General features: G+C 45.8%; 1 protein-coding gene across 2 annotated transcripts in view; it reads left to right on the top strand.

Moving 5' to 3' along the window:
• The window catches only part of STK38 (serine/threonine kinase 38), a 40,214-nt gene extending 29,078 nt beyond the window's left edge, over window positions 1-11,136 (top strand). For both annotated transcript variants that reach the window (XM_011218509.3, XM_019794177.2), the window contains exons 9-14: window positions 822-883; window positions 5,631-5,748; window positions 7,244-7,367; window positions 7,577-7,672; window positions 8,565-8,659; window positions 9,135-11,136. In XM_011218509.3, the coding sequence (XP_011216811.1) occupies window positions 822-883; window positions 5,631-5,748; window positions 7,244-7,367; window positions 7,577-7,672; window positions 8,565-8,659; window positions 9,135-9,265 (626 nt within the window). In that variant the 3' untranslated portion in view covers window positions 9,266-11,136. The remainder of the gene's footprint in view (window positions 1-821; window positions 884-5,630; window positions 5,749-7,243; window positions 7,368-7,576; window positions 7,673-8,564; window positions 8,660-9,134) is intronic.
• The last annotated feature ends 3,332 nt before the right edge of the window (window positions 11,137-14,468 follow it).

The raw sequence follows: 14,468 nt of genomic DNA, 5'->3' as shown, positions 1-14,468 counted from the left end.
AGCTGTTCCCCTGGTAACTAATATATGCAGGACAGATTTGAAGATTTTCACAGCATGAGTCTAGAGAATGAAAATATCTTCCCAGGTGTGCCTGTGGTTTTTATTGTATGATGAGGCAAGATGAGTGCTACCAAATGTATTAAGGCAGATGTTGAACCTTCTTTGGAGCTCTGCTGAGAAGGTTACTGGGGATGAATAGAGGGCAGGCAAGCAAAAGCAGAGGAAAAAGTCCTGGGACCAACTCCAGATTAGATTTATCCTGGGTGCTTCTTTCTGTCATGGCAGAAGGAAATTGATCTTTATAAGTGTTTTCACCCCCGCACTGTTAAACCGTTGAAACTATGTAGTACAATTACAGTTCATCCTGGAGAAGCTTCTGCCAAAAATGTATTCTAAATTCAGAAGTCTCTGAATATGTACCAGTTATTACTCTTGGAAACTCGATGGTAATTTTGAGAAATTATCAGTGTCTTAGGTCCACTTTGGGACCTTTGCTGCTGCTGAAACTGTATTTCCTGTAATTCTGATGAAGGACTGTATCCTCTCTGGCCGCATGACCCACGTGACTGTGTGATTCTTTGAGCTGATGCTTCTGTGCCTTTGATTTGGGTTTACAGACTTGCTGGGAAGTGTGTAGGGTTACTGCTGATGGGTCTAGAGTTATATACATACGTACTGATGTATGGTCTAGTGTCTAGAATTAGTGATGTATGGGTGGAAAAGCAAGACTTCAAGGTCCCGTGTGGCTTGAACCAGAGCCTTAAAAAGTAGTAAACATACCTGTCTGAACTTTGATTAGGACTTTTTCTCTCTGCTTTTAGCTTTCCAGAACATGAATTCCAAAAGGAAAGCAGAGACCTGGAAAAGAAATAGACGTCAGCTAGTAAGTAATATCTGTGGCTTCTTAAACGCTACAAACTGAGTATGAATAAATTTTAAAAATAAGTACATAAATTTGCATTCAGTAAATGTTTACAGCATATCTATTCCTTGCTTTTAAGATTACCTTAATAGAGCATTGTCACACTGCCAGTGACACCAAAGGTAATCTTTTTAAGGAGTGAACATAATATTAGGTTTTTTTGGGTGTGACATTTCAATGGAGGACTTCATTCTGACCCTTTACATTGGTGACAACCCCTTTCCTTCCTGTTCCACCTGTTCCCTATTTTTATGGTGTTGTAAAGGGGATATATTTGAACTAGAGGTTTCTCAAGATAAAACTAAGTTACAGATACCTACCCAGAGCTTTAAGGCAGTGGTTCTCAAACTTTTAAAATTTTGATTCACTTAGGCAAGTCAAGACTTCAGTTCACCTGCCCCACCCTTTCCTACTTTGTGGTGGAAAGGAGAACTTAGTGATAAAAATTGGAGAGAAATTTAAGGAAAGTGTTTTTAACTTTGTAAGTATTTAAGTACACATAAAATTATACCTTACAAGCTTAAAAATAAGTAACATTACTGCATTTACCTTGATGATATGTTGGAAGTTATTTAAATAGTACAAATTCACCAGCAAAATATTGCTGTCTAGGCAGACTTCCATTCTGATTCATTGGTTTATATCTGAAGTATAATCTGTACGTCGCAGTGTCTAGTTATTGGAAAATTATAGACAGAGATCATAGAAATGTGTATCACCACATCCTTAGGCTTTGCTAGAAACCTATAGTGAATGAAATAAATGATTAAGGCTAAACTAACGGTTGTAGAGAGAAAGAATAATGGCCGTGGAAAACAGTGGCTAATTCGGAAGGAGGGTCATGCATGTGTATCACTTCTGCTCGTCAGCCTGTGCGGGAGCAACTTGGCGGGTTTGCCAAACTGTATTTCAGTCAGACTTCTTCGTAAAATACTGAATTAGAGTTCTCTGTAGTATCTTTAATAACTCGGTTAGTAGGTCACTGGTAAGTAGCTGTCCGTCCTAGTGAAAATGGATGCCTCTAAGGTTGTTTCAGAAAGCATCAAAAGAAAGGCTTGTATTTTTTGAGGCCCATGGGTGGGCCTCAGGCCAGACCGTACTTTGAGTATAATGATTTTGTTGTGCAGCCGGGGCCCTGGGGGAGGCATTGTCTTAAACCAAACACTTCTGGGGATGTCATAGCTGAAATCCGTCTTTGATATCTTTTCCTGACATTAACTTGGGGATACTTAAGGTTGGTATAGTCAGTCACATCATAGTCTCCAGTCCGTAGGGCCTCTGATACTCTTTCAGTGTCTGAACTCTGTATGTGGTTGAAAAACTGTTTACAGAGCTTGCTGAGGGTTAGGAAGTGTCAGGAACAAATTGGGTCAGATGCTTCTGTTGCGTCTCTCCGTTGAGCAGTTGATCTTAACCTTGGCTGCACATCAGAATCACCTGGGGGGGCTTCGGAACCTACTGATGCCTGGGTCCTACTCCCGGAGACAGATTCAGTTGGTTTGGAGTATGTAATCTGGGTCTGATTTTTTGAAAGCACTCTGGGTGATTTTACTGCACAGCGAAGGTTGAGACCCTCCACTGAAGAGACGGTTTCTCAAACAATAGCTCCTGCATTATTGGGAAACTGACATTTACCTGTGTTTTGGAAGCTAACGAAAGGTAAGGAATGTTCTGATTTAAAAAAAAAAATTTTAAAGCAAGCCAAGAGTTAACCTTTGGCCACAGTGCTAATATATTTATTTTTGTTTTTTTAAGTAATTTCTGTACCCATAAGTATGGGGCTCGGACTCACAACCCCGAGATCAAGAGTTGCATGCTCTACTGACTGAGCCAGCCAGGCGCCCCACTCTCTGGTTTTATAATAGGAATTTTTTAACAAGTGAGATTTACTTAACATTCAGCTTTGCTGGAATAAATCTAGTTTCTAAATTGAAGGGTTTCTGTAGTTTCTTAATCTTTGTAATTAGAATGAAAATAATTCTTGGGGAGAGTGCAGTCTCAGACTTTAAAGCTTTAAAAACAGCAACTGGCATGTGTATTATTTAATACATGTATTTAAAAGAAAACAGTATACAATTCTATATGGAAAAAATGAATTCCTACCTTACAGTATACACAAAAATAAGTTGTAGATGGAAAATAAAACTTTAAAATTTTGGAAGAAAGTATCAGGTGGTATATTCATGATCTTGGAGTAAGGAAGGATTTTTTTAAAATACTGAGATACAGAAGTACAAATCATAAAGGAAAACTTGATTTTACTTTAAAGGAAAAATCCCCTTCTATATATCAAAAGACATAAACAAATGAAAAGATAAGCCACATGGTCCCACTACTTTGGAATTCTGTTATAGTTCATGTGCATACCCTACAACCCAGCGAGTCTGCCCTAGTCATATGGTCTGGAAAAAATGTGCACTTGTGAACCAGGAGCCATGTATGAGAATGTTTGTTGTATTTTTGTAATAGCAAAAACTGGAAATAACCCCGTGTCCCATTGACAGGAAAATGGTTACTTATGGGGTAGAATATTTTACAGCAGTGGAAGTGATTGACCTACGGCTACATGGGACACAATGGGTCAATTTTAGGAACAAAACATTGAGAAGAAAAATCAAACAGCAGAAGACTGCATGTAGAATGATACCATTTTTACAAAGCCCCCAAATAAAGCTAAGCTCTCTATTTAGACACAGACATAAGGCAAAATTAATATTTCTTTTTAAAAGCAGAGGAATGATAAATAAAATTGAACCATAGGGGTTAGGAGAGGGGGAAGGATGGAAGGGAGAGGAATGCACGTTTAGCCCTAATGACATTGGTAATGATTCATTCCTTCAGTTGAACTCATGGTTATTCATTTTTACTTTCTTCATTATTTGATAATTGCACATTTTTTGGTATATAACATGTATTACATCACTTAAAAACCATAATAAAACTGATAATCCTCACACTTGGAGAAGTTATTTCCAATATGTAAAACTATAAAGGATTATGTCCTGAACCGGGATTAATGCCCTGGATTCATATAGAAGTCCTATGAATCGATAAGAAAAAAGATAATGCAACTGAAAAACAAATGGGCAAAGGATCTGAACGGGAATTCAGAGAAAAAAGACCTGAATGGCTAATCAGTAAATGAATACATGCTCAACCTTACGAGAGATAAAGGAAATGTAAGTTAAAACAGCGAGGTCCCATTTCATATTCATCAGATTGGCAAAAGCTAAAAAGTCTGACAGAGCCAAGTGTCGGTGAGATATGGAACAGCCGGAGCTCATCCCCACTGGGGGTGTTTAAATAGGTATAAGCGTTTTGGAGGACACTTGGAAGATGTCTAGTTAAGTTGAAGATGTTCATAAGGCAAGGCCCATTGGTACTCCTCCTGGCGTATCCGTTAGAGAAATTCTTGCTCTCGTGCCCGGGAGGTGTCACAGGTATGTTTATTCAGGTGTTGTCATAGACAATGGAAGCAACAGAAGAATGGATAACAAAAAAAAAAATTGTGACATTTGTAAAATGGAGTATGTGTACAGCAGTGGAATGGGTGACCCAGAGCTGCCTGAATAAATCACGAAGTCATAATGTTGAGTCAGCACAAGTTGTCGCATTGTAGACTAATGAGGTACCGAGTGAAACCCTTGATTACAAGTTGAAATACCCAGGACGAATGTTATGTCATTTACGCAGATCTTCACACAAGCGCGGCACAGCAGCTTCAGGGCGGTTCTGACTTCGGTGGGGAAGGGGGAGGGGCTGTCTGGGTTGAATTGTTCTATAGTTTTGTGTCTTTTAAAAAAACAATTGATCTGAGACTAATATGGCAGATGATTAACGTTTCTTTAATGTGGGCGATAGGTACATGTGTGTTGTATTATCTCTTTTTTTCTGTATGTTTGCAGTATTCCATAATAAACATTTTCAAAAGACAACACAGATGTTATTTTTTATCTTAGAAGTTCTATAATATCAAAAATGCTTAGATTAGAGGCTTCTATGTGGTAAACCCCCAAATGCTGAGCACATGGGAAGGCTTTGAGTGTCGTGTTGTAGTCCTGGTATATGAGAGTAGATTACTTGAATTTAGAAAATATCTCTCTGAGAATTGTTTACATAAATGAGTACGTTTGGGAAATAGACTTAAATCTCTAACCTATAGGATATGACTAGCTTGTAATAATAAAGCTTTCCTGTATGATTTTCCCAAATCAAGGAATATTTATGATAGAAAGGGATGATTTAGACAAGGTATTTCATTTTCAGACTGGGCTCTGCCACTTAATTAGTTCTGAGCCTGTGAACAAAGCTGTTTTGGGAGTCAGATGTTTTAATCTGCTAATATAAGTCCTTAAAGTCCTTTGCTAGGTCGTGTCAGGACGAACTAGGCTCAGAAGCATCTAAGAAGTATGGAGCCTGGCACTCACTGCGTGCTCAGTAAGTTACGGTGCTAGTTGTTAGGATGATACCTTTGTCCTGAGCGACCACGGGCGTTGGCTGTAGCTAGGAAGGTCTCCGGCCTCCCTGACGAAGCTTTGTCGTTCACTGTGGAAGCGCTCTGGCAGAGCCGGCCTGCCGTTAGCTACGGGGCCATCCTGCCCAGTTACTTTTGGGTAGCCGTAGGTGGTGCTTGGAACCTCGGTCTCTAGAACAGGACTCTGGGCACCCTCCCGCCCGCGGGCCCCCTGATGTACGGTCCGTGTTTCAGGCCTTCTCCACAGTAGGCACTCCTGACTACATCGCTCCTGAGGTGTTCATGCAGACCGGGTACAACAAGCTCTGTGACTGGTGGTCGCTTGGGGTCATCATGTATGAGATGCTCATCGGTAAGTTGCGCTCTCGGGGGACTTTTCTGTGCCGCCAGAAAGAGTCCCGTATTGCTGACGGACTGTTTCAGCTGGGGCTGAGCTAAGCACTTTTCCCCTCTTGACTTTCCATGGCAAGTTTCCTAGGTAGAAAGCTCGTGGCCGGCAAATAGCCAGCTCTGTGGTCCGGCTTCCTGGCATCCTGGGGTGCTTTGCTGATCATTTCTCCTGTTCTCCCCTTTTTCATCCTCTCCTCGCAGCTCTTTCAGTCTCTGGCATTTCTTTTTTTTTTTTTATTTTTTTTTAAATTATTTTATTTTATTTTTTTTTTAAAGATTTTTATTTATTTATTCTACAGAGATAGAGACAGCCAGCGAGAGAGGGAACACAAGCAGGGGGAGTGGGAGAGGAAGAAGCAGGCTCCTAGCAGAGGAGCCTGATGTGGGGCTCGATCCCAGAACGCCGGGATCACGCCCTGAGCTGAAGGCAGAAGCTTAACCTTAACCGCTGTGCCACCCAGGCGCTCTGGCATTTCTTCAACATTCATTATATGCAGAGTAACAGGCGTTGCCTCACATACTCTTTACTTTCGTGCTGTCCCCTTCGTCTCTCTAAGCCTCGCTGGTCTCTCTCCCTCTTACTCGGATGGTGTGTCTCTGCATTTAGGGGACACTGTGTTGGGGGGGTGGCCGCATGCCGGAGAGCACTCGGAGACTAAGTGTGTCCATGGCCGTACTGAGTGCGTGCGTCTGTGGACGGCTAGTATGGCTCCTGGCTGCACTGTCTCCGGGAGCATTGGTTGGATGCCTGTGGAGGCGGATGTGGTCTGTGTGGAGGGCATGCGGAGTAATATGGTCTGACAGTATTTATTCCCTTGTCTGTAGTTCTCAAAAAGAGGCATGGTAGTCACCTTTAAAACCTGTGCTTTTTTCTTTTTTTAAAGATTTTATTTATTTATTTGACAGAGACAGCCAGCGAGAGAGGGAACACAAGCAGGGGGAGTGGGAGAGGAAGAAGCAGTCTCCTAGCGGAGCAGCCTGATGTGGGGCTCGATCCCAGAATGCCAGGATCACGCCCTGAGCTGAAGGCAGACGCTTAACGACTGCACCACCCAGGAGCCCCTAAAACCTGTGCTTTTTTCTTATTCAACTTGTTTGCACTTTACCCATGTAAGGATATTCCTAGAACAGAGTCCTTTCTCAGTGATGTTTCATCCTTTCATTTCTTCTTTGGGCACAGTGATTTCCACGTGTGTGACACTGTGTATGTCCTCCTTTCTATTCCCAGCTTCAGCTGTTGGCTGCTTCCCTTGTGGTACCGGAAGCATAAATTCACTTTGGGCTTAGGAGTTTGGGGAGAAAAAGAAAAATTAGTTTAGATGTTTTCTGGAATGAGTGGAAGTCACAGAGGAGGTTATGGAGGGTTAAAGATGTATAGATTCGTATTAAGGAGAATGTTCTCAGTCAGATTCAAAGTTCTGGGGTGTAAAAGCTCCGAAGTTCCTTTTTTATTACAGGCTACCCACCTTTCTGTTCTGAGACCCCTCAAGAGACATATAAGAAGGTGATGAACTGGAAAGAAACTTTGACTTTTCCTCCAGAAGTTCCTATCTCTGAGAAAGCCAAGGATCTAATTTTGAGGTATTAGTCAGAGAACATCTCCCCCACCTCCCACCCAGGTTTTTTGACATGAGTGAATTCATTTTTTTTTTAACTTTAATTATTACCTGGGTCTGTCCCCTGTTCTCTTCCATTTCTCTCTTTAAAAAAGGGGGGGGGGCGGAGATTATTCCTTCTCTTTCTCCAAAGAGACTACTTGAGGTATGCTGAAAGGCGTCTGTCTTTTCCAGATTCTGCTGTGAGTGGGAACATAGAATTGGAGCCCCTGGAGTTGAGGAAATCAAAAGTAACTCTTTTTTTGAAGGCGTTGACTGGGAACATATCAGGTATATCCATATAAAAACTTTCAGGATTATTTCAGAAAGGCTGTATTTTGCTTAATACTAATATAGAAGCACCATTATTGGCAAGCCAGGTAAGGGAAGAGGGCTTCTTAGAAATTCAGGGTCTTCTCTTGTTTACCGTTCGTGGTGAGGATTGGGAGTTAGGGCTTCCCGTCAGCCCTGTGCCAGGAGGTATGGTGAAGCCAGCAGCGACTTCCTAAGTGAAGTGACATTTGGCTTCCGCGGGGAAGGCAGCGTGTTGCCCTTGCTCTTGCCGGGAACACACCAACTTCTGCAGTGTTGGGGGCCAGGGCTCTGCTGGCCACAGGGAGCTGGAGTGGGAAGGAAGGAGTGGTAGAAGGAGAGGCGTGGGGAGGGAGAGTGGAGCTGGCCACGGTGGGGGCTGCGGAGTGCAGCCAGTGGCAGCCCTTCTCACTCGGCATTCGGCCGTGGCCAGACAGATGGGCAAGACGCTGTTCTCTCTTCCATAGTGTTCTGATTTGCGTATTCCCAGTTTTACCTTTGGCTTCTTAGCCCGCTCTTCGTTCGCACCTCTGGTAGAAGGGCAGAGCCCAGGCGAGGGGGCGGCCGGAGGGTTACCCTTCGTACAGAGTGGCAGCCCCTGAGGGCCGTGTATTAACTTCGGGTTTTAATTTTTCTCATTATTTTTGTCTTTCTTCCCAGCTACAGATCATTGTTAGTTCTGTTTTTGCGTTTTGTTTGGATGTGGCCAGGTGGCGTGGTTGCTGTGTCAGCTTTTCAGAGAAAGTCACTGCTGCCTGCCAGTGGACAGTCTCCCCATGTCAGGCCAGGGGCTTTGCAGAGACAGATGTAATCAGCCGTGATCCCCGTGACTACTAACCGTAGTAATTTCTGGCATGTCTGTTCTTGGCAGAGAGAGACCTGCTGCAATCTCTATTGAAATCAAAAGCATTGATGATACCTCAAACTTCGATGAGTTTCCAGAATCTGATATTCTTAAGCCAACAGGTAACATCACCAACAGTGCCTCTTGCTGCATTAGAAGCACATTATTCCCCCCAGGCTGGGGGCTGTGTTTACGGGTCAGCTAGGGGAGTTTTAGTTCTTCGGGTCCTTTGTAAGTGTTTTCCCGGTGCTGATGCTGGGGAGCAGTGACGCCCTGTCGAGTGGAGAATGAGCCCCAAACTCTAGCGGCTGAACGGGGTGGGGAAGTCACAAAGGTTTGTTGTTTTGTTTGTATTTATTAAATTAAAGGTTAGGTAACCTGAAGTGACAGAAATGGGGAAATAAAACTTTAAAAATATGTATGAAAACTAGGAGGTTCAAAGAACACAGACAAGCAGATGTAGAAGATTCGCAGAGCGATAAACAGTTTCTCCCAAATAGAAACGGTGGCTGTCGTCTCCAGAGTGTCACGTGCTCGGTTCGGAGTAGTCCCTCGGGTGAGGCAGTGAATCGACTCTCACATGTATTTCTTTCCCAGTGGCTACAAGTAATCACCCCGAGACCGACTACAAGAACAAAGACTGGGTCTTCGTCAATTACACGTACAAGCGCTTTGAGGGCCTGACGGCTCGGGGGGCAATACCTTCCTACATGAAAGCGGCCAAATAGTTCCCTTGAATCAGAGCCCTCAGTGGAGCAGAGTTCTTGGTACAACGTCACGGTTTTCCTCTCACACACTCTTTCGAAAGCGTTTCCAAGAGGTTTCTGGAACCCGCCAGTGTGTCACGGTAAACTCCCCTGAAGTGTGACAGCGAGTGGATTCTCTTCCGTAATGCCTCGGGCACATGCAAAGACAGCCATTTCTACCGCGGCGGCCAGGAACAGCCGTACTGCTTCTTTAGAAGCCTCGTGAGCCAATTTGATAGAGGTTTTAAAAAACGTGTTCTCCTGAGTTCATCAGAATGAAGGAGAAAAAAAAACAGCCATCATCAAACATTACTGAGGTTGTAACGCAGACTTATTGACTATCAGCCAACTTCTGTGATTTTGTGACAGACATGCTTTCTGCCAAGCCCACCAAGTATTTCCTTTTCCTTTACGGCTGAAAGTTCCACAGGACTAAGGAAAGAAAGCAATAATGAAAGCCTCAGCAGCAGCATTGCGGCTGAAGGAAGTGCTCCGCGCCCCTGTGCGCGGCGGCGATGTGGTTCCTCCCCGCGCCTCGGTGGCCGAGGGCTCTCGCTCCTCCATCCATGGTGCCCTTTATTTATGGTGCCAGGATGAAGACCCCTGTCCGTCCGGGCCTCCCCCTGCCCGGCTCAGACACTCACGCTGCTCTTCTGAGTGTTGACGGGGGATAACTGGCGTGATCGACTGTCGCTCTCAGAAGACCCAAGCCCCCGGGCTTTGCCAAGGCGTCCGAGACCCCGCGGGAAACCCTTCCTGCGTCTTCACGGCTGTATCCGAAATCCCCAGACGGACGTTGTCGTGGGCCGGCGGTAGCCGCAAGGGCTGCGGGCAGGAACTCGGTCTGCTCCTGGGAGCACAGCAGGGAGCGTCCAGGCCGAGGGGCCCCGAACCCTCGGAACCCTCGTGGCTAAGGTGCTGCTCCCGCTCTGGCTCAGAACCTCCTTGGAAGTGGAGGAAGCGGCCAGGAGAAAGTGCGGAGCCAGCTGCAGACCCCTGCAAAGCTCCCTGCTCAGCGCGGGCTGCAGCTGTGTTTCGGCTCCTCTCTCCGTCTTGTATTTGTCCTCTCCAGTTTAAGTAGCCATTTTGCCTTGGAATCATGATTACAGATTTTTCCTTTGCAGATGCCTTCCTGGGGGGTGCTCCTCCACTCTAAAGGGTAGCCTGCAGCCTGGGCTGACCGGGCCCCGCTGCTGTGGCGCTCTCCTGAGAGACCCTCAGAATTTTAGCACAAAGTGCCTTTTCTTTCACAGCTGCCACCACCTTAAGAGGAATTTTGCTGCGTCAGAAAAATGTGGAGGCTCCATATTAATGCATTATTTTAAGATGTTTGCTAACTCTGAAAGCATCATTTGCACCTGTGTGGTGATTTTGCCTGTTGCAAAGTGTCATGGCCAAGCCTCCGCTGGGAGTCTGCTTTCTGTCGGTCTTGAGGTTAAGATCAGCTGGAAAGGATGTCCCGGCTTAGCCATTCCGAAAAGAAAAATGGGATGTCAGAGTTACAGTAGTAAATGAAACTGCTTCAGGTTTTAATGTCTTTAGAGGAAGAAAAAAAAGATTAGGGAAGTATTAACTTTGGATGAAGGTAATGTTTGCCCCTTAATCTTTCATTCATGGTCTGCTAGTGAAAAGGAAGTATATGAGATTCTTTTGTGTAACTGTAGTTTCGTTGTATTACCAAATAGTTGAGGCTTTGGCCCCCAGGTGTTTTGCAAGTGTGTGTGGTAAGCATGGTAAAGAGAAGTTCACAGAAGTGGTGGTTCTCTGTGTGGGGAGTGGCAGGGGATGATTTGTTTTAGGGGAAAATGCCCACATTTTAAACTTCTGAATAAACTGTGTGAAAACATTGTGAATCTGCTGTGTTTGAAAGCAAACGTGGGGGCGCCTGGGTGGCTCGGTCGGTTAAGCGTCTGCCTTCAGCTCAGGTCATGATCTCAGGGTCCTGGGATCAAGCCTCATGCATGTCAGGCTCCCTGCTTAGCAGGGAGCTTGTTTCTCCCTCTCCCCTGCTCCCCTCCCCTGCTTATGCTTTCTCTGCCTTGCAGATAAATAAAATCTTAAAAACAAACAAACAAACGTGGCTTATAACTGAAAGGGGCCAGAGTGTCGGTGGCTTCTTTTAACCCTTTCGTCTGCAGACCATTGAACACTTCATCACCATGTTTAGGCAACGTGCTTTTCTGTCGCGGAGACTGGGGCCTGCTTTTTTCCCTGAGAACGAGTCTTCGGAGTTCGTTTGTATAAAGAGACCGTCTTCTGTTGGCCCCGTGATGTGTTCTTCCCACCTGGCCCAGGGTTGTGGGGCTTTGGGCTTCCCCCTGCAGCAAGGCCAAGGGGACACCTGCTGACAAGTGCTGTCAGTTGGTGGACGTTTGTACAGCTGTTTACCCAGCCTGGGGTCGACCAGGAAGCTCACAGGCTCCTGGGCTGGGTCTCCTGCCGAGTCCACTGGGTCCTCCAGAGCAGGAGTCCTGTGGGGTGCGCTCACTGGCCCCTTCTCTGGGTTAGGGAAAGGAGCCTCAGAAAGAGGCAAGAGGAGCAAAGGCCATCCGGGATCAGAAGTGCAGGCAGGAGGAAGCTGAATGCAGCCAGAATGTGTGTTGTCTTTGCAAAACTTAAGGGTTTCAAGAGACATGTTGGGAACCATTGGCTTGGTGTTGGTCCTTTTCACACACAGTTCTGCTTCCTCCTCTCCTGGGGGGGCTAGGGAACAGGACTTGGACCGTACTGCGTACTGAAGTGAGACTGAATGCTCATGTCATCCAGTCTCCTCTTGATTCAAGGGTGCATCAGGATTTTCTTCGGTACCTGTTTCTTTTTCTTTTTAAATTTTTTCTAGGTAGGCTCCACATCCAACATGGGGCTTGAACTCAACCCTGAGATTAGGCGTATTACATTCTACCGACTGAGCCAGCCAGGCGTCCCGCAGTACCTGTTTCTTTTTAGATTTACTTACAAAAGTAAGCTACGGACAAGTTCCTTCGGGATTAATACTCAGGCTGAATAGCAGGTTGTGATTTCAAAGCTCATCCGTGTGGCATAATGGGAATCCTCTACCACCAAATGCTAATATTTTTTCTCTGAATTGGTTCCTTGGAAGGCGTATTGGGGTTTCACTCTCTCCTGTTTCTCTCTCCTGGGCCTCTGCGTGTAACCCCACATCGTATTTTTTCTTGAACTCAAAGGATTCAGCGAATGGTATTTTCCTTTGCTAGGTAGTACACATTTCCCTGGAATGATCTATGAAAGCCAACACGGACATAAAAACCACCACCACGATGCTTTTGCAGGCGTACTTTCAGCCCAAATCACACGGAAGCATCCATCATATACAGAGCCCGGTACTGGGCACTCTGGGATGCACTGGGGAGCCTCCCGTGGTCCTGAACTGCAGGGAAGCTGGAGAATTCCCGCCAAGTGGCTTACCAGCACGCAGCACAAGCTGCGAATTTCGTATGGTGTAACAGTACTGTTAAGCTGACCTGGAGGAGTTAGGGAAGCTGAGGGAAGCTTCCCAGAGACGTTTCTTAGTTGCAGTGACTCGCAGAGGACATGCAGCCCAGGACTTCGGAGGCTGGTCGGTTTGGTCTTGTGCTGCGGCCGAGAGTGGAGTTGTTGCTTTGGGAGGAACACTCTGCGGTCGCCTTTGTTACTTCATTTCCCTCTCCCACTTCACGTCAGTAATTTCTGTCCCTTGTGTGAAACATGTATTCGTTATCCCAGGTATAAGTCACACTAGTATTCGTTTGTGTAGCATTCCTCTGGTCATGGGTGACCTGACTGCCATAGCCACTGGCTTCCCTTCAGCCCTCGTTTTTGTTTTTTAAATACTTTATTTGAGAGAGAGAAGAGAGAGCAGGGGGAGGAAGAGGGGCAGAGGTAGAGGGAGAAGCAGGGAGCCTTGCCGAGGAGCTCGATCCCAAAACCCTGGGATCATGACCTGAGCCAAGGGCAGACGCTTAACTGAGCCACCCAGGCTCCCCTTTCAGCCCTCATTTTGATCGACCTGCACACATACTGTTGACTTAAAAAAAAAAACAACCCAAAAAACTATTCTCACCTGACTTCCTTCTTAGTGGCTCCCTTGCCACCACTTATATGCTAGTGATCATCTGAGCAGTGCCTTTGCCCTCTTTTTACTCATGCGATCTCCCCAACACCGTGGCTTTAGCTACCGTCTTTGCGGTGAGGTCCTCAAAGTGACCCAACTTCCCAGCTCCATCCCCGGAACTCTAGATCCCATAGAGCCAAGTTCCTGCTAGACACCGCCATCTGGAAGGCCTCGTTCAGGCTCAGACTAAGACTGTCCAAACAGAGCTCCTCTTGCTTGCCATTGCCTTTTTCACTTCGTCTACGCAGCTATCCAGCCAGAAACTTCTTAGGCAGCTCCCATCGGTAAACACGCACAACTCTGGGCCATCCATCCTACCAGTGCCTTTGTTTCTTGCTACATCTATTGCAGTGACCCCTTAGCTGACCTCTTTGTCCCTGGTCCTTCCTGTTTCAAGTCCGCTACCCTCCCCACTGCCAAAGAAATTCTTTGAAGTCTGATCATGTCATTCTCCTGCATAAAATCCTATAGGGCTCCCAATAGTTTATATAAATGAGACCAAACACCTTTGTCTGAGGTGGAAGGGTCCTTCCTTACTCTGGCTTCATCTCTGCATCACCCCATCTTCCCTGCTAGTTATTTCACCTTTGCATCTTTGCTCATACAGAGTTGGCCGTCCCTATGTATTCGTGGATCCAAAACTAGTATTCATTCTTCACAACTTCGCTCATATAGCACTTCTAGAATCCTCTTGTGAACTCTCCTCACGGTCAAAACTGGCTCCTCCATCCTTTTGGGTTTCCTGAGTGACCTAGACTGTTCATAGCTCTGTTTTCTCTCTCCTCTTGGAGAGGAACTGTGTCCTGGTCATTGTGTCCGTGTGGTCATGCAGTGCTTGGCACAGAATATACTCGGCAGGCCATGTCTTCAGAGCGTGTCCTTAACCTCTGTGCTGATACAGGCAGGCCTGCCGGGGAGGTGCTGGCTTTAGCACCCCTTGGAGTTGGCTCGCCAGTAAGGGGCAGGCTAAGTGAGCTGAGGGAACTCAGGAGGCAACTGATTAGACTTGGGCCAAGTCACAGGGACCAAATGAGAAGCCAGAAGCTTTACAGCAGTGTTTCCAAGGGACCCGCC

The sequence above is a fragment of the Ailuropoda melanoleuca genome, chromosome 5 (assembly GCF_002007445.2).
Source record: "Ailuropoda melanoleuca isolate Jingjing chromosome 5, ASM200744v2, whole genome shotgun sequence".
Lineage (NCBI taxonomy): Eukaryota > Metazoa > Chordata > Mammalia > Carnivora > Ursidae > Ailuropoda > Ailuropoda melanoleuca.
The sequence above is the reverse complement of the archived record's forward strand: the minus strand, read 5'-3'. Positions and strand labels throughout refer to the sequence as shown.